Source organism: Thunnus albacares, chromosome 21 (assembly GCF_914725855.1).
Source record: "Thunnus albacares chromosome 21, fThuAlb1.1, whole genome shotgun sequence".
In the NCBI taxonomy this organism is placed as follows: Eukaryota; Metazoa; Chordata; class Actinopteri; order Scombriformes; family Scombridae; genus Thunnus; species Thunnus albacares.
In genome coordinates, this window is record NC_058126.1 from 8721672 (window position 1) to 8739580 (window position 17909).

The window sequence follows — 17909 nt, forward strand, 5'->3', positions numbered from 1 at the left end:
AGCTTCATGTTTTTACTGGACAGAACAACAGCGCTGCCTCTGGGACTCTATATGTACAGATATCACCACTTTTCAATAAATGTAAATGTTTTAAAATGAACAGATCAGTCTATATTCAATTTTGTTTTGTTTTATGAAGCTACACAACAGTATAGATTTTATTATAGCTACATTACAGACTGAATAACATAATTTACTGCACTTCTCTGTCAATGAAGTTGTTTTTTTGTGAGAAAAAAAGTGTTTGTTTTGTCACAGTACAGTCAGGTAGTTGTGTTGAAGCTCCTGCTGTGAGCAGGTACACTACTGTTCCAATTGCGTCCTCCTGTCCTCTGAAGTTTGTACTCCTGAGTCGAATGTGCCAAGTCCAAACTAGCAAGTATGCAAATCGGAACTTGGCATACATGGTATTGAGAAAGGTCCTATGTCAAATTGGCTTCAGTCAAAGCCCGGTGCACTTCCTGGGGGCTTGGTCACCATGCGTTCCTGTATCCGTCATCAAATTGAAAGCCCTCTAGCTCTTCATATACGGTACAGCCATATACAAGGTTTTGATCTAGTATTGTTTTGTTGTTAAGATTAATCATTGGCAGAGTTTACTTAATACTCTACAGAAACCTTTTGTCTCAGTGCAATAGGCTTGAGAGTAAAACGCAAAACTAGCTGGGAAGAGCTATTTTAGCAGACAGACCAGCCAGATCCTTCCTGATTTGATTGTGTTAGAGGCAGCAAGATTCAAAACACTTGGTAAATTGAGAACACTATTGAAGTGTGGATATTACAGGTTCAATTGAAGCTTTAAGTGCCCTTTTAACAGCGAATATTGAGAACAAGGAAAAGCATTCCCTTAAAAATCAACTAAAAGCTTGCTCTGCAGGCTTTGCTGTTAATTGAGGTGTTTTATCATGTTCAAGGTGATAAAGGAAAGACAGAAATATGCACTCTGCTCGATGCTGACAGTTGAAAACGGTCAAAACATTTTTAAGTCTTCTCTATCTGTCTAAGCCTTTCCCTAAGAAATATGGCAGTTTCTGTGATCACACTGATGTTCAGCACATCGCAGGGGTTGATGGCCATCAGACAGCTCTGACTTCAAACAGGATTATTCAGGGTTGGTTACTTGACGTGGTCATTTTTGATGCTCCAACAAGCTTCAAGTGTTCTTTCTTTAGAGTTGTTCAAGGATTATTTTTTGGAGATTTACTTTGAGTAGGGGTCTTAAAGTCATCTTTAAACTCGTGACTTATTCTTCAGTGATTAAAACCCTGTCATAAGCAGAGAGTTGTTGCGGTGACTACAAAGGTTTATGATAATAGTGTAGTTTGTCTGATTTATTTGTCGACCTTTATACCTGTATATAAGACATTATAACAAGTCCTCCTTTTCTAGCTACTACAAGAAACAAAAACCTTTGTTCATGGTGGCAGCCCACTTTTTTTGAGATTGAAAAGATTTCATTTGAAGATTTGAACTTGACCATCATTTGGTCTTCCACCAGTTTTAGAGAGAAATGGTATATATGGCCATCAAAAAGGACTGATCTGACAGTGTGGCTCTTGGTACATGACGTGAGCTCTCGCTGTTAATCCTCGGAGGGCAAAAACCTGTAAAATCCTTTTTTGATATCAGTAGTGGATAAACGTAAAGCTACACTTTTGGTGGTTGCTGCTCTGAATGGCAATGAGAGGGAGCTATTGGAAATATTTGAGCTGTAATATCCAGATGTCATGTAATGCCGTATGCCATCAAGAAAGTGCATAGAGAGCATTCACATGTACCAAACCATTTATGTGCTCACTTTATTCTAAAGGGCAGAAAATGGATGAAAAGAAGCACAGCATGGGACATTGAGTCCAGCTTTCACTCAACGAAGGACTCACTCACTGCTAAGTGGTGGTTTGAATATTGGATTCTTTACTACATATAGCCAAAGAAGTATCTACACTCTATCACTTGAAAAAGAGGCCGAATATACAGTATGGGGTCACAACTGACGCAGAGGTATTCTCACATAAAAGCTTTCCTAGTGAAGCTTTAAAAATCCAATGCCAGCCTGTTTTTTTCCACATTTTGAAAGCTTTGCATTTAATCTTTAAATGTAGAAGACACATGTTTTCATCTTGACATTCCTAATTACAGAAAACAAGTAAATTATATAGATCTATTTGGTGAATCATCATCGGTTTACTTTTACTTTTTACATTTTGTTAGGCATGAGTTTGTTTTTGCTGGAAGTTTTAATTGGAAATTTGTAATTTGACCATTTGTAACAACCATTACATTAGTTAGCAAGTCAAAGTGGCATTACAATAAGTGGCACCATTTCATTTGAGTTCATTGCATTATTTGTAGCAAAATGCAAATTGTGATGGGTTTTTGTAACATTATTCATTCATGCATAAATGGTGCATGTTTTGATCCTTTGATCTGATTTGGATCTGTGTTTGCTTGCAATGGTATGACAGTGAATTTCACATGGTGTACACACTGACTATTGTGTACAACTTTTACATTTTTAATAGTATTTAATGTTTGATATTTATAAAATGTATTAAGTAAAGTTAGTGACATTATATGTACTAAAACTACCAAGTTTAATCAATTTAGAATGGATAATGCAATGTATCAAACTCACTTGTGCAATCAATACTTAATAATTGCCAGTGGGACAATCCATTAACCTTTAAATACTGTTTGGGTTAAATTGACCCATTTTGACATTTGAAAGCAGTAAGAAAAAACCCTAATGCCAGGTTCAGACTACACAAATTCAACCTGGTTTCTATACAATTATGAACGGCGGGAATGATGAACGGGCCCTGTAGCGTGACATAATTGAAGAGCAGCGATGTGGTGTCTGGGACGCCCCACAACACCCCCAAAAGTCTAGCATGTCAGAATTGTTTCTATTTTCCTGCCTAGTTTGACATCTCCTACAATGTGTTCCTTGATGTTGACCAATAGGATTACAGAGTGCTCTCTGGTGGCTGGCGCACATATGTAAGCACCAACGCAGAGAGTCAAAGCTGTCCAGCGGAGCTAACTCGCATTTAGTGTCTCAGACAGCATGGAGAGCAGTGGCTCATCTCCGCCTCCTCCACAGGCTGATTGACCGTCAGTCACCGTTAACGGTCACTGATGACTGACCGTTAACGGTCACTGATGACTGACAGCAGGTTTTCCTGCAACACCACCTTCCCCACACACCAGCCACAGCAGCCACAGCAGCCACAGCAGTACAGTAGTCTGAATCTTCTTCGTCTTGATCAGTCTGCAGTCCTACAGTTTATTGCCACAAGGGGATAAAAGAGAGGAAAATGCAACTTCTGTACAACAAAAAGGGACTGCAAAAGTTATGTTTTTTGCAGTTTTATTTGTTTGAAATTTGCAAACCAATTTGTTGTTTTGTTTTCTGACTAATACACTCAATGCAGAGTTGATTGTGTACAATTGACAGAAAAAGAAGGGCATGTAGTTTGTGGGCAGTATAAAGAGGTGTAAAGAAAACACTCTCTCTGCTCTCTGAGACAGCAATGAAGGATAAATCACCCATTTATTAATGACTGATAAGATATCTATGGATGCAATATACATTTTTGGTTCAAAATTTGGTATAGGAACTAATTATAAAGGAATACTTGAGCCAAGTCAAAAATTACCCGCTCCATATAAAGAAGGATCAGAATATGAGTGGTGTGTAAGGGATAAGAGTAAAGCCCCTGAGTCATTCTTTATTAAGTCTGACAAACATTATGGTTATTTTTGTGCCAAGAGATTATTTACTTTCTTGTATGACCACCTTTACACTGAATGTTCTCTTTTCTTCTAACAGCTACACTCAGATGTGGACAAAGGAGATGGCAAGGTGAAGTATGTGTTATCAGGGGAGGGCGCCACCTCCATTTTCACCATTGATGAGAACACAGGAGACATCCACGCCACGAAGCGCCTTGATCGGGAAGCACAGGCCTACTATACACTTCAAGCTCAAGCTGTAGACCGACTTACCAATTTACCCGTAGAGCCCAGGTCTGAGTTTGTGGTCAAAGTCCAGGACATCAACGATAATGAGCCCAAGTTTCTTGATGGACCATACTTGGCAGGTGTACCAGAGATGTCACCCTTAGGTAAGCTTCCCCCCTGCTCTCACTTTCTCTTTTACTTGCGCTCACTCCAACATCTGCATTTAATCATTTTACACTTCACTGAATTTGCCTCCATCTCTCTCAGTCTTTAGGTCATGGGGGGGAATCTGGAAGTTTGCAATATTATTTATGTGCTAATCACATCAGGCCCAATTTGTTGAAGAGGGTGAAGTTCTAGTACATGGGGACCACATCAATTGAGGTCCAGGTTAAAGTATTTGAATTTGGGCATCCTTTAGCCAGAGCATGCAGGTTTATCGGAAACCCTGGCATCTGTGTCCTTTTCACTAATATGCTGACAAAAATATAGGGTCATGGACCTTTTTCCTTTTGAGGTCTTTGAGCTTTTAAACGCCTTCAATTCGGTTTTAGAGAGCATGATGATGTACTGAACTGCCAATATGCCCTTGGAACTTTAGACAAGGCAAAGCAATTTTTTTTATGTAGCTCATTTATTAATTGAAAGTACTCCACAAAAGACATTGAGATTGAAACAGCAGAATCAAACAGCAAAAGGAAAAACAAAGAGTCAAAAAACTGTAAAAGATGAAATGAAAGAAATCAGTGAGTATTTGAAGCAGCCCTAAATCTAATTACAAGCAACGATGAACAGATAGGTTTTTAGCCATGATTTAAAAGTAGAAGTCTCAAATCTTAGGAAAACTTTGCTGTGCAGCAGTGAAAGCAGCCTCTTTCTGTTTTCTTTTCATTCTGAGAACAACAAGCAGATAATTGCCCAGATAACCTGCAAGCTCTGTATATTGTGGATGAAAATCAGAAATATATTTAAGTTATAAAACATTAGGGGGGTTGTAGACAATAAGTTATTTAAAATAAATTCAATTTAAATGATTAAAAACCTAGTTTATCTTTTGAAATATTTGAAATGTACAGAATATGCTTTACAATAAATGAAATTACTTGAATTTGCATTTAGCTATCAGACATGTCTTATCTACATAGTTCTGTTCCAATTACCCATAGTTAACAAGACTAAGGACCTTTTCCAAAACTGACCCTCGCCACTCCCACCTCGTCTAGGGGTGCACTCTGTTTGTAGTCACACTCACAGCTGAATGATGTTTCCTTCATTAAGGTGTTGGGTATAAATTCAGCATCAAATTCTGGGGCGAACTTCACTCTCTCTGGCGGAAACAGGAACTGTTGTAACTTTTGGTGTCGTGGTTTCCGATCAGCATCTGTCAGGATCTTTGACTGTATATAAATATTTATATACGGTCAATATATACAGTCATTCAGTTTTTATTTGGGAGCGGCAATGGTTGCCATCATCCATCAACTGTTGCAAGATGAGAGAAGGATATTTTCCAGAAGGTGTAGATGTTTTTCGTTGTTTTTTGTTTGTTTTTTTAAAAAATCTTTTTGTAATCCAAAATACAAAAATACATTTCCTGGGTATAGGCCACATCAGTACACTCCTTGCATAGTGATGCTTTTGTACAAGTGGAGATGAGCCATTTTTCAGAAATGCCATTGAAAAGATCAATTTTTAAAGACCACTTGTTATGCTGCAGTTCAAAAACATTTTCCTTCTAGCTTCATTATTCACATCAAATATCCTGGGTTATATTGTAAATGTAAATGGCAATACAATGGCAAAGTAACACTGCAAGTATTACTGAAAGCCTGTGGTGCATTGATAGTATGTATGTGTGCTAATTACATTTGTGTACAAACAGTAATGAATGTTTTTCTACTGAAACAATAAATGTATTTACCTTTTCCTTTATAATTTGTGTTCAGAAGTATAGTTAGCTCATGCCACTGATTGGGATATAACATCCAGAGGTTGTGAACATCCTTGTCTCTGGAGACATATATATATATATATATATATAGAGAGAGAGAGAGAGTTCAACACCCCCCCAGTGTGGGCAGTGAGGTGGCAGACTCATTACATTCACTCAACAGTAGGCCGAAGCCCATGGAGAAAAATAAATACTATTATTATAATACTAAAATTACTCTCAAGCCTCTTTGGTTTGCATTTTTATGTTTATAAGCTGCTTGTTTTTAGCAACAGTCCCTGTAAATATACAACATCTTACAATCAAATGAACATGTCTACCGTTTTCTAGACTAGAGAACGGTATATTTGATCCTAAATTCAATGTAACCTTTAAGTTTTTAACATCTGCATGGCAATAATAAATGTCTATGTTAGTTTGAGCAGTAGTAGTAGTAGGTAGTTTGAGTAAATGTTTGTACAGGTGTTCACACCGAACTTAATATTTGCACGGAGCGTCTTCCATGACCAACACAACAGGTGTTGCACATACTCAAGAAGTCAGCATCGATGCAAGCTTGCTGTTGGAGGGTTTTATAACCCACTTCCACTCCCTGCTTATTGGTTTGGGATGGCACTTAATATGGTGAACGCACAAATGGAGTGGAAGTGGGTAGGGAGCGTGTGTGGGCTACTTTGGAAACGGCCACAGCTGTGCTAGCATCAGCAAGCTAATGCGCATAATGACAGTGCTAGCGTATTGATGTTTAGCAGTAATGTAGTACAAAGGTTGTGGCTGATGGAACTGTATATACTTTTGAAGGTATTTGGGCATAAACCAAAGTATTGGACAAATTAAAACTTTGACTTGATGATGGCGCTCAATGAAAAGTCAGATGATCGCTAAAATTACGATGAATCATCCTGAGGGGAACATTAATATCTGTACAAAATACCATGGGAACACATCCCATAGCTGTCAAGACATTTCCCTAAAAATCAAAAATGTGAACCTCATAGTGGCACTGGTGGAAAAGTCAGGGAGTTACCAAAATCATTATGATTCATCCTCTGGGGACCATGACTGTCCGTATCTAATTCAATGCATCTAATGATTATTACAAGATTTCACTAAAAAATGAAAATGTCAAGCTCATGGTGGCACTGGATGAAAAGTCAGGGGATCACCATAATGCAGGATTCATCCTCTGGAGACCATGAATGTCTCTACAACATTTCAATCCATTGCAATCCATACCATAGTTGTTGAGATATTTCATTCTGGAGCAAAGTGGTGACCAACCAACAGACAGACTGACTGACTGGCTAAAAACATTATATAACCTATAGTTGTCCTATGGACTCAGTGTTCATTTCCCATCAATTATATTAGTATTTATTACTGCAAATATATATATTTTTCTGTCTGTTTTAAATACACACCTGGAGGAAGACATCATATCAGACACATCTTTAACTGCTCCGAGGTTTTGAATGGGTCATGCTCAAAATGCGAGTAAATGCAAATGACAACAACATCCTGAGGCTGTCCAACTTAGCAGGTGTTATGAGGAACAAGGCTGGAGCGAGAGAGCACCATCCATATTGATAAGGGTGGGTCCAAAGTAGGAGTTTTTCAGTTTACTGTTAATGTTTCTAAAATTGTTCAAATATGGTCAAGAAGAAATGGGTGGTGCTGAACATAATATGCTTTCAATATGCTATTTCATGGTATTTTTAAGTCAGCCAGACTCAGTATATTGTAATGTGAAGTCTGATGTACCTTCATTTCCATATTTATCACTTCACATATGCCAGCACAGACCTCTAGGCTTAGAAATGTTGATGAATGATGCATGTTTAAAAAAACTGACTCAAGCAAACTTAAGGTCTGAATCAAGCTTAAGGCCATAGGCATTTTTTTCCCCCACAAATTGGGCTCAGAGTTCACACTAGCCAATATTTACCTGCCTGCTGAAAATGTGTCCGAAAAAATGTCCAATCGAGACAAATACATTTCTATTCATCTATTATCTTGCCACTTCATAGTGGAAACACAGTAAGCAGAGCAGTACAGACATCCTTAACTTCCTCCAGCTCCTCCTAGGGCTTCCCAAGGCGCTCCAAGGCGTGCTGGGAGCTGTGGTCTAATCACAAGTGAGCTGTGACTGATGGAATGGAGACAGAAATTAACTCGGGTGTCAGTGGACTAAAACAAAAAGAACAAAAAAGAAGAAAAATCGATCTAGTCTTTTCATTGGCTATAAAATACAAACACAAAGCTTAACTTTATCATTTTAAACCTTGAGATTTCTGAAGATTATTTTCTCTTGGGGTATTCCTGTTATTGATTAGAATTTCATAAAACCTTGACAAGTTATAACCTCTCACAGTCAAATGAAATGACACCTTTTCTGAGAGAAGAGTAAGTAAAGTAATTCTAGATGTTTGATACAGACCCTCTATATAAACACAACATGAACTTCAGTCTTCAATGTAAATGATAGTTCAATCAATTAGTCATCAATTAGTTACTCAGTTTCAATCAAATTTGTTACACAATGAAAATAACTGTTTATATATACAACTGAAGGTAAAACAGGCTTTATTAAGCAAGTGGCTGCATGTCTTTAAAGAGTAACTTAACACTAAATCCACTTTTTTTCAGTTGGTGAATTCAATTTGTTTTATTATACTATCAATTTAATCTGGTCTCAGTTGTGTTCATTGCAACGGCAGGTCTTTGTCTTTTTCAAAAGGAGACTGATTAATTCTGTAGCACACTGTCACATTCACTCAGACCTGCAAAGCCCTCTTATTAAGACAACGCATACATAAATAGCATTTTTTGGCATCACCCAGAGTTCATGGAAATGTAGTTACATAATAACTCCCGAAAGAAGTTACGTTGCATGAGTGAAACACAAGCGGTTATGCTACTGGTCTATTAATTAAAACTGAATTGGATGACTAAAAAACTTGGCCGAAACATGTCCAGTGTAGGCGGGGGGTAAGATAAAGGGATGCCAGAGTAACTTAGAGTCAGAGCTGTCAGTGTCATGGGGGAGGTGGGGGAGTGTGCTCTGGATTTGAATGCATTTTAGAATATGTGAAGGGGGCATGTTAAAGCTAAAACGGGGTGTTGCGGTCCGTGGAAACAAGCTGTGAAAACTGACATATCATCACCTTTTAGCTTATACTTTAGTTAGCAATCAATTCACACATACAGAGCAATATTAGAATTCATTTGGTGTCATGTTTCTGGCTACCTGGCAAATGTAAGTCCAATATTCACTCTCACTTTGGCCCCACAAACTCCTGAGAAAATATGTCTTTAGCTTCTAAATACTAGTCGCTAACTTTCTGCTGTTTGATGGTGGTAAGATAGTGTACTGTGGGTTTTTGCAGGCTTTTCGTTTAAACTAGCTGTCTGCTGATGCTTGAAACAACACTATGAGCGGTGAGAGTGAAACACAATAGACAAGTTTCAGGGTTTTACCAACACAGTAAATGTAAGCACATTGTACTCCCATATAAACAAAAAGCTGAAAAGCTAATTCTTTGCCTCAGCATCTCAAACATGCATGGTACCATACAGATTTAAATTAGTGAAAACAATGGTGTTATGGCTTTTTTTTGGTACCTTCAAAGTCAAAATGAAAATATCACCAGGCATACAGTGGCAGTCGGAGCCGTTCCAAGGGAAGCAGCGCTTTGCTTACAACACAGGCATGGAGATCTCTGAAGGATTACACAGCCGACTGTCAACGGGGGGTACAGAGCTCAGGCTTAAGGAACCAGAGGATTAGAGTACAAGGGCTTGGAGTCTCGTGTCCAACCCAAGATAAGGCAGCAACTTGGTACATCAACCACAGAGGGGGATGCATTCACACCACGAGCGTCGAGACGCAGGGTCACCCTTGCCACTTTATTTACTCCGCCAGCTCCTGTGAAGGTCTCCATCACAAGTTGGGAGAACAACAGGAGAATAATGCATTGCCACTCTTTGTAAATATCTGCTCAAAGCAATTATCAATGCAGTAAAGAACAGGGAAGGGCCAAGAACCTCTTGTCCTCAATAATTCCTTTATAGATGTCTTTAAATCATTAATGGTCACAGCTCTGCACTGCTGATGAATGGGTTCAATTTAGAGGAAATCATGAATTTAATTAATTAAAGTAATTAGAGGCAGTGCTCGTCCATACACATGCAGACCTTATGGCCCGAGGATCTCTGAAGGCTTTTGTCTTAATCACGGCGGGGATGTCAAATAAAAGACAAGAGAGCTTGAGGACAGTTGGAGGTGTGACAATCGTGAGCCTTGGCTCTCTCCTGCTGCACAGCAAAGGGCCAAAGGAGCAGTTTGAGGGCTCATTACAAGCATAGAGAATGTAATGTCAACCCAAGGCCACAGCTCTTGAATTTACTACTCACCAGTCCTATATCCAGCTGTCATTGTTCCTGTCTAATTCATAAGAGCAGAGATCAAGGATGGGATAGTCATTTAATTCTAGAAATGAAAAAGGTGTTCTTGTTCAGGGAAAAGGGATCTTCTATTGAGAGAAAGTAGATCTATTTTTTTTTTTTTTCTGGTGCTTTGATATCATGTTAATTCCATTTTGCATTGTGAGGTATAAAAATAGATTTAAATGAATGTTAAAAATGTTAAAGCTCACAGAAAACAAAAGGCAGTTAGTAACTTTCTTTAAAAGTGTAATATAATTTCACTTGGCAATTGCAAATAAAAGTGAATTGAACTCTGAGCAATGATCCCTGCTTATCCGAAACAGTGGGGAGCAGGTGTGAATGTGCATGAATATAATCAACTTAATCAACGGTGGCAGCTTTGAATACTCATGAAGGCATTGCTAAATTACTGGGCTTAAATGGAACGTGTTCAAATTTTTTTATATTGATTTTTCTCAAAGGGGACGTATCATGCACATTTCCAGGACTATATTCATATTCTGGGGCTCTACTGGAATATCTTTGCATGATTTAAAGTTAAAAAAAACTCCTTATTTATCTTATACTGGCCCTTTATGCAGCCCCTCAGTTCAGCCTCTGTCTGAAACAGGCAGTTTTAGCTCCTGTCTCTTTAAAGCCCCCCTCTCATTGAACCCACTCTGTTCTGATTGGTAAGTTTCAGGAAGGTGCCCCTCGGCAGTCCTGGGGGCTTCATAAACAAACAATAGCAGTCAGATTTTCATGTTTTATTGTTCTTTACTCGAATTGGAAACTTCTTAAATCCATCTGTACATGTTTGAGCCCAAATCTGATCTGAAATATGTGAGTAGACAATGCAAACAACCCGTGGAACAACCATGGGGCATGTACGAACAGTCTGATGTCATTTTGATGAGGAAGTAGAGGTAACATCATTGCAAACAAATTGTTTAGAGCAGGCTGAAGCCCTGGGTTTTGACTTGCAGGCAGCATTTCTACAGCAATAAGAGAAAATCACAAAAAGCATGATATGTCCCCTTTAACATATTTGTACTTTGCAATTCAATTTTCAAGTTACGGATTTGATTTCAAATTTGTTCTCCTCTTATAACATGGAAAATATAAGACATTACTGCTCCATGCAGACGACGTCCCTTCATTTGAAAACATATGCAGTTTCTATTAATATAAAAGTTATGTGTCACATTTTGGGTCACATTCCTCAAAACAAACAGACAACATATTTGCATTGTGAGTGTGTACTCAGATATGCATATTGTACTTGACAGTTGGATGCAGCCTGTATATGCAAGTGGCTGAAGAATACCTGTCTCCCATTCAGATTACGTATGCCACATTTATTTTCATTACTAGCAGATGACAGTTGCTCATCCAAGATACAGAATTCATTAGGAAACCTGTTTTGTACACAGCTGCAGTGAATAAATAAAAAATGTGAAGATCTGATCCATCATGTCAATGAAGACGGACAAATATTGAAGGGACACAGACAGGGCAAATTGAGTAGCAGATGACAGCCTCGCGGAGCAGAAAGAATCTATTCAAATTTCAGGGTGTACATCGTTTTTTTTTTTGTGTTTTTTTTTGACAGGCAGCTCGCGTGGCTTGTATTACCTTTCACACCGACAATGTTGTTAGAAGCGAGATGTTTGCTGCACTTACAGGGCAAACAAACTGTGGAAAACAGTTAAAAAAATAAACTTTTAAAAGCTGTCCGAGTCCATATTGAATGTTAATTTACAACCTTGTCTAGTGAGCCTTGTGTGAAGTGATTTTAACTATCAACCTGTAATAGAGATTTAGATGTCGCCTGAGTTCTCTTTCATACAGCCACCCTTTGACCTTGGTGTTTTAAACTACCTGTAATATAACCTGTCATGACTAAGAGGTGATGATATAATCTAGGTGTCCTTCTACAACTGGCCTGGTGATAACTTCTCCAGCTTCACCAAGCTTTTTTTTTTTTTCTATTATACTGTTCACGTTCAGGGACAGAGCCTGTTAATTCTCCTTTATGACCAGAATGGAAGACTCTAATCTTCAATTTCCATGATCACTTCATTCTGTAAAAGCCTGTAAAATACATCTCATGCAGTGAGATTTTTATTAGGATGTTTGCTTCAAAGTAAAAATATCACCAAATTGTAAGACAGCACCTTCTGTCATATGCTACAATATAGACTCAAGCTTAGCCAGATATGTGCAGCTACCCATTAAAGTGAAATATTCAAGCATAAACCAGCTATTAATCTGACCTACTGGAAAAAAGCATGCTCGGAAAATGGTGGGGGTTTTATTTTCATGTTCAAGGTTATTTCAACAATGTCTGTTGTTGATGATTTCACCACTGCTAAATGTGAGACTACTATAGGCGTCAGCTTTAATGGCAACATTGACGTACAGTCTATCAGCAAAAAAATACCCTGAACCATAATGGTTGTTTGTTATAATTTCACAATTTATTAAATGGCTTTTCCTTTCTGTTATCAGACGGATATCAATTCTTTGACCTGAAATTTCCTCACTTGGAAATAAAAAAAAAAAAAACCTATAACCGTTAAACGAGCCCAGTTGAAGCAACAAGGCTCATTTATACCATAATGAATGACCTATTGAAATTGATTGGCACTGATTGTCGCTGATTATGTTTTCGCTCTGAAATCTTCAAACGCTTTTCTGCCTTACCTTCCGAGCCATGGCTGTCAGTTTAAGTCACATCAACCTTGTTCAGTCGGTAAATGTAAAGAGAAATGCGTAAGGAGTCATGTCTGATGTCTTGTTTTCTGCCTCTGAGGAAGAGTGGGAGAGGACAATACTGTACTGCACACAGAGACAACAGTTGTCAGTTGTCAGGAGAGTTCACAGTCGAGTTTGAAAACACATTTCCTTCTTGTAAGATGGAGAGAAGTTTGAGGATTTTGAGACATTACAGCACTGGGCGCTATAATAAAATCTGGCTTTATATACGGTATCTTGAACTCTATAACTTTATCTGCAGTATCCCACTGCATGTCAGTTTTTCCCTGAGACTAAAGTGATATAAATACATGCTTATAATAACTAAAATATCTTCATTGCATTGCAATTTAACATACATATAATATTAATTTTATACTGTAGTCAGTCTTGGTTCAGTATCTAACAGCCAGTGATGTTGTGTTAGTAATTATTTAATTCTAACATATGAATTTGTACATGCTTGCTAATTGTACAACTAATGGCTTAACTGCCATCTTAGCCTGCAAGCTTTTTTGTTGACATGAGCACTGGAAAGCTGCTTTCCAGATACCAATTTGCCCGGGGTAAATTACAGATTAATTTATGGTATTTTAAGGTATTCTTGTTTCATTGGGGTATATTGACATTGTATCGCTGTGCTAACAGCATTATAATTCATCCATCCAACTGTTATACTTCATTATGGTCTTTCACTGTGTAGTAGCAAAAGAATGTGACAGAACATCCTAAGCAAATAACACTTAAGATGCTTGTGCTACAAGACTACAATCCTGCCTCTAGCCTTCAGTCGTCATTTCATTTTCATGGTCACAGTTTGCCTTCTGCAGATCAGTACATCTTCTCAGTGAAACTGAAAACAGAGATGGATGGGTTAATGTCTGTGCATGCTAACACAGAGTTAAACTGGAAAATGAAATAAGAATTTCAAAAATAGGGAGCAAAAGTCTTTTTCTGAAACTTTTTGCCATAAAATTCTTTTTTCTCTAGTTTTATCGAGCCCTCATTAGTACAACACATATACCGTGTCCTCCTATGACATTGCTGGAGGATGAATTCAAACTCTTTGACTTTTCTAAAACCAAAAAAAAGTTTTCAGTTTTGGGATCAGTATGATATGAGATACATCTTTTTGGAGGGGGTGAAGTGCCTCTTTAACATGCACAGATGGGTTGCAGAACCCATTTGGCTGCTGAATTTGAATCAACAGATTGAAGTTACCCGAAAAGATGCTGCAAACGGATCTGTGGGAGAGAAATGGAGACAATGGCAACAAAATGATCTCTAAAAGCAAGGAGTTACACGTTAATCCTGCTGCACCATCCTTGCAAATGATGGCAAGAACTGAAAGTGTTATTTGTTCAGCAGCGCTTGAGGCTGAGAGCCAGTACATAGCACATGTCAGATCTTTTGGTGCTGCTGAGGGTTTCAGTGAAATACTGCTTTAAACTCAGTCATTGTGTATAAAAATAAAACACCATACAAAAGTAAAGTAAACACCAGTACCAACAAAGAATGACAAATGACTAATGAGATTATTTACCGCCTCAGAAGTTACATTTTCACTGCTTTCTTCCTTTTTTTCTCCCTTTCAAGTAGAATTGGTCACACGCTCTGTTGATATGATGACTATTTCCACATTTAGCTCTGTTTGACTTAGTTTCTAGATGTTGTCTTGGAAACTAATGAAGGGCTGTCTGCCCACAGGAACCATGGTAGTGCAAGTGGCAGCCACAGATGCAGATGACCCCACATATGGGAACAGTGCCAGAGTAGTCTACAGCATCATCCATGGACAGCCGTACTTCTCAGTGGAGCCCAAGACAGGTAGGTGCAACTTTTGTCAGATGTAAGTGGTGGATTTAAATCACAGATATGGCTTCAGTGTGACATTTTAAAGGCCCTGAAAACATACATTACATTCATTTTTCCAATAGGCTTCTTAATATGAATAAGAGCACACAATTTTATGCAAAATGTACTTAATGCGATAGAAATTTTTAAATTTCCGTTACAGTATTTCACATGAGAGACTTCTGTATTTGTGTTTTTGTCTGTGCTCACTGGTTTGAAGTTGACAGGGCTCAGTTGTAAAAGGAGATGTTAAGTACTTCCGTGGACCAATCAGAATTTAGCAATATTTCAATCAAAATGTACTGACAGTTTTTGGATTGTTACCTTATATTAGCAGGCCACTGTCAATCAAATGTGATCAAACCACACCCACAATGAGATTTGGAGCTTTAAATTTCATAAATAATAACTAAAGATTTTTTTTCTAACTTTAACTTTGATTGTTGCTCATTTAGTCACGAATATTCAATATTATACAGATAAACTTGAGATTTAAAACCAACATTTTTCAGGGCTATGTAACAGTAAACAACAAACATGTCTCTGTACACTGTATTTAGTTCCTGTTCTACCTTTCTGATGAAACCATTAAAATATTGATCTGAGACATGATAAAATATAGTTCACAAGAAGAGCCATAAAGTCAGTGAACTGACTCAGTAACACCGCGATGTCTGCATCAAGTTTCCTAACATTAGCCACCATAAGTCACTGGTCATTCCCGACCAAGTAAGGCTGTAGCAGTAAAACAGGAACGGCAAGGGTGTGTTTTATTGTTTAATAATTCAACTTTTCATTTTTAAGAGGAGGAATGTGTTATTTTTTCTTCCATTGTGTCACTTTAGGCATTGCTCATACTGTATTGTTTATACTTAAGCCTCCAGTGCCTTGATGGTGACCACTGGCACTTTTATTGTGCCATCAACAAGTTGAAGCTCTGAGTTGCAAAGATTGCAGCTGACAACTAAATTATATCAAGTATTGTCACTCGGTACAGTAAAGATAACAGCAATTAAATTGGAAAACTGTGAGAAAAAGCCTGAGAAAATGGCCAAAATAAGCTGCAAGATAAGATGTGAGGTAGATTGTTGATTTTTCAAGCGTTTTATCCTGAGAAGTGCAGCGGTAGTCCTTGCTGCGTCTTCATAGCTGGCTCATTAGCCATTGCCCTGTCGAGGCTGGGCTACTTCATGCAAAGCACTCTTGGTTGAAAACAGGAAGATATGGGCCATCCCATAATATTAGGCTTCATCGTCTACTTCGAGACACATACACACATTTTACGAATGTAGTACTAATTCATGAACCAGTGACAGCCACTGCAATGCAGGGATTTATGTTGTTTATGTCTCATACTCAGGCAGAAACAGAAATAAGAAGGACAACAAAAACACAACACAATGACCTGCAAGGTTCACTGTAAACATTCAATAACCACTGCAAGAAAATGGAACATTCAAGCAAAAATGAATATACTATATCACAAGAAAGTAGATGACTGCATATTGTTTTGGCATTATGGATGTTGTGTCTGAGGAGGGAAAGATGTTGTGAGCATCAAAATTTCAGCACACTTATCTGTGAAGCCTGCACCACTATCACAGAATTTCTGTGTTGTTTTTCACTTTCTGGAGACCTTCCACTAATGAAGCCTCCCGCTGAAGCTTTCATTAGCGAACATTTCCATGTTTCCATGTTTTGGTTCAAACATTTACATGTTTTATACTCTCTAAATGAAAAACTTCCTCATGGATACTCTTTAAGCTCCAACAGTTCCTCAGGGACCTCTGAGGCTGAAAATCTTTGATTTTAAGTGAAGGGTTCCTCGCAGTTGCTTAGAAGCTAAAAAAAATCCTGTGGGCTAATTAATGAGTTAAAACGCTGTGATCACTTTGCTTAAGATGAGTTTGGACTGAAACTTGTGATGTTTAACATTTTTCTCAGTTCCTTTCCTGTAATATTGTATTCTCTGTAATTTAGCTGATTACCAAGCACCCTACTTCCAAGGACACTGTTTATTATTGCCTGGTCCATCTCTTATGGCCATCATTAAGCACAAAAACAGTTGCTAATATTTATCTTTGTCTGAATTCATCTACATTTTGCCCAAAAGAGACAATCTCAGTCTATGTGGCTATTTTATACAACCATGTGTTTACTTCATATAAACTTCTATTAAACCACCCATCCCTTGATTAATTTCTTTTTTAATAAACTGCAACTACAGTTTCTAAAAATCTCTAAAAGTCTCTCATCTTCATTAAAATGTTCCTGGGAGGGTGTCCTATTTGACCAAAATCAATGGAGCATTGCATTTCCCCCTGGAAAGATCCCACATATTCACTGTATTTGCACAAATGAAATGCTGTCAACGGGTTGGACGTCTTCTCTGACAGGTCAAGCTGTCACGTAAAAGTGATACACAAAATTGTCAACTAAAGCTAGCCTATTAGACTAAATCTTTGATATTCTGCCTTTCTCAGCACTTAAACCTGCATTAATAGATTTTTTTGTCCACTTGAGGGCAACAAGATGTAAACACAACATTGACATATTATCATCATCAATGTCTTAGTTGTATCTCTGTTTTTGGTCTCCACCAACTCTTGAGGGAAATATCTTGGTCTTTAGCTGCTAAATGTTCCATTATGTTTAGCAGCTGCATGCTAACGTTGTCTGCTGTAGCGTATAGTGGGTTAATCATTGCTCTTTCACTGAAAACTGCTGCATCTGGAAACAAACTTGATGCTGAAACGCACGATAGATCTGTGTGCAAATGCAGCTTTGGCAATAATTCTCAGTGGCTTTGTCACTGTAGAGCCACCCCTTTCACATTATATGCAGCCATTTCATCTCTTGTTAATTTCAAATATTGATTAGAGCGGCTTTAAGTGATCAAAGTGTACAATACAGATTGTTTGAATTTTAATCTTTGCAGCCATTTTTTTCACTTGTGTCT

The 17909-nt window shown here is 38.0% G+C and overlaps 1 protein-coding gene across 1 annotated transcript in view; it reads left to right on the top strand.

The window, feature by feature from the left end:
* Positions 1–17909, top strand: part of LOC122972953 (cadherin-7-like) — a 112655-nt gene that overhangs the window by 39783 nt on the left and 54963 nt on the right. Inside the window, exons 3-4 of the mRNA XM_044340385.1 lie at positions 3833–4127; positions 14804–14923. Of these exons, the coding sequence (XP_044196320.1) occupies positions 3833–4127; positions 14804–14923 (415 nt within the window). The remainder of the gene's footprint in view (positions 1–3832; positions 4128–14803; positions 14924–17909) is intronic.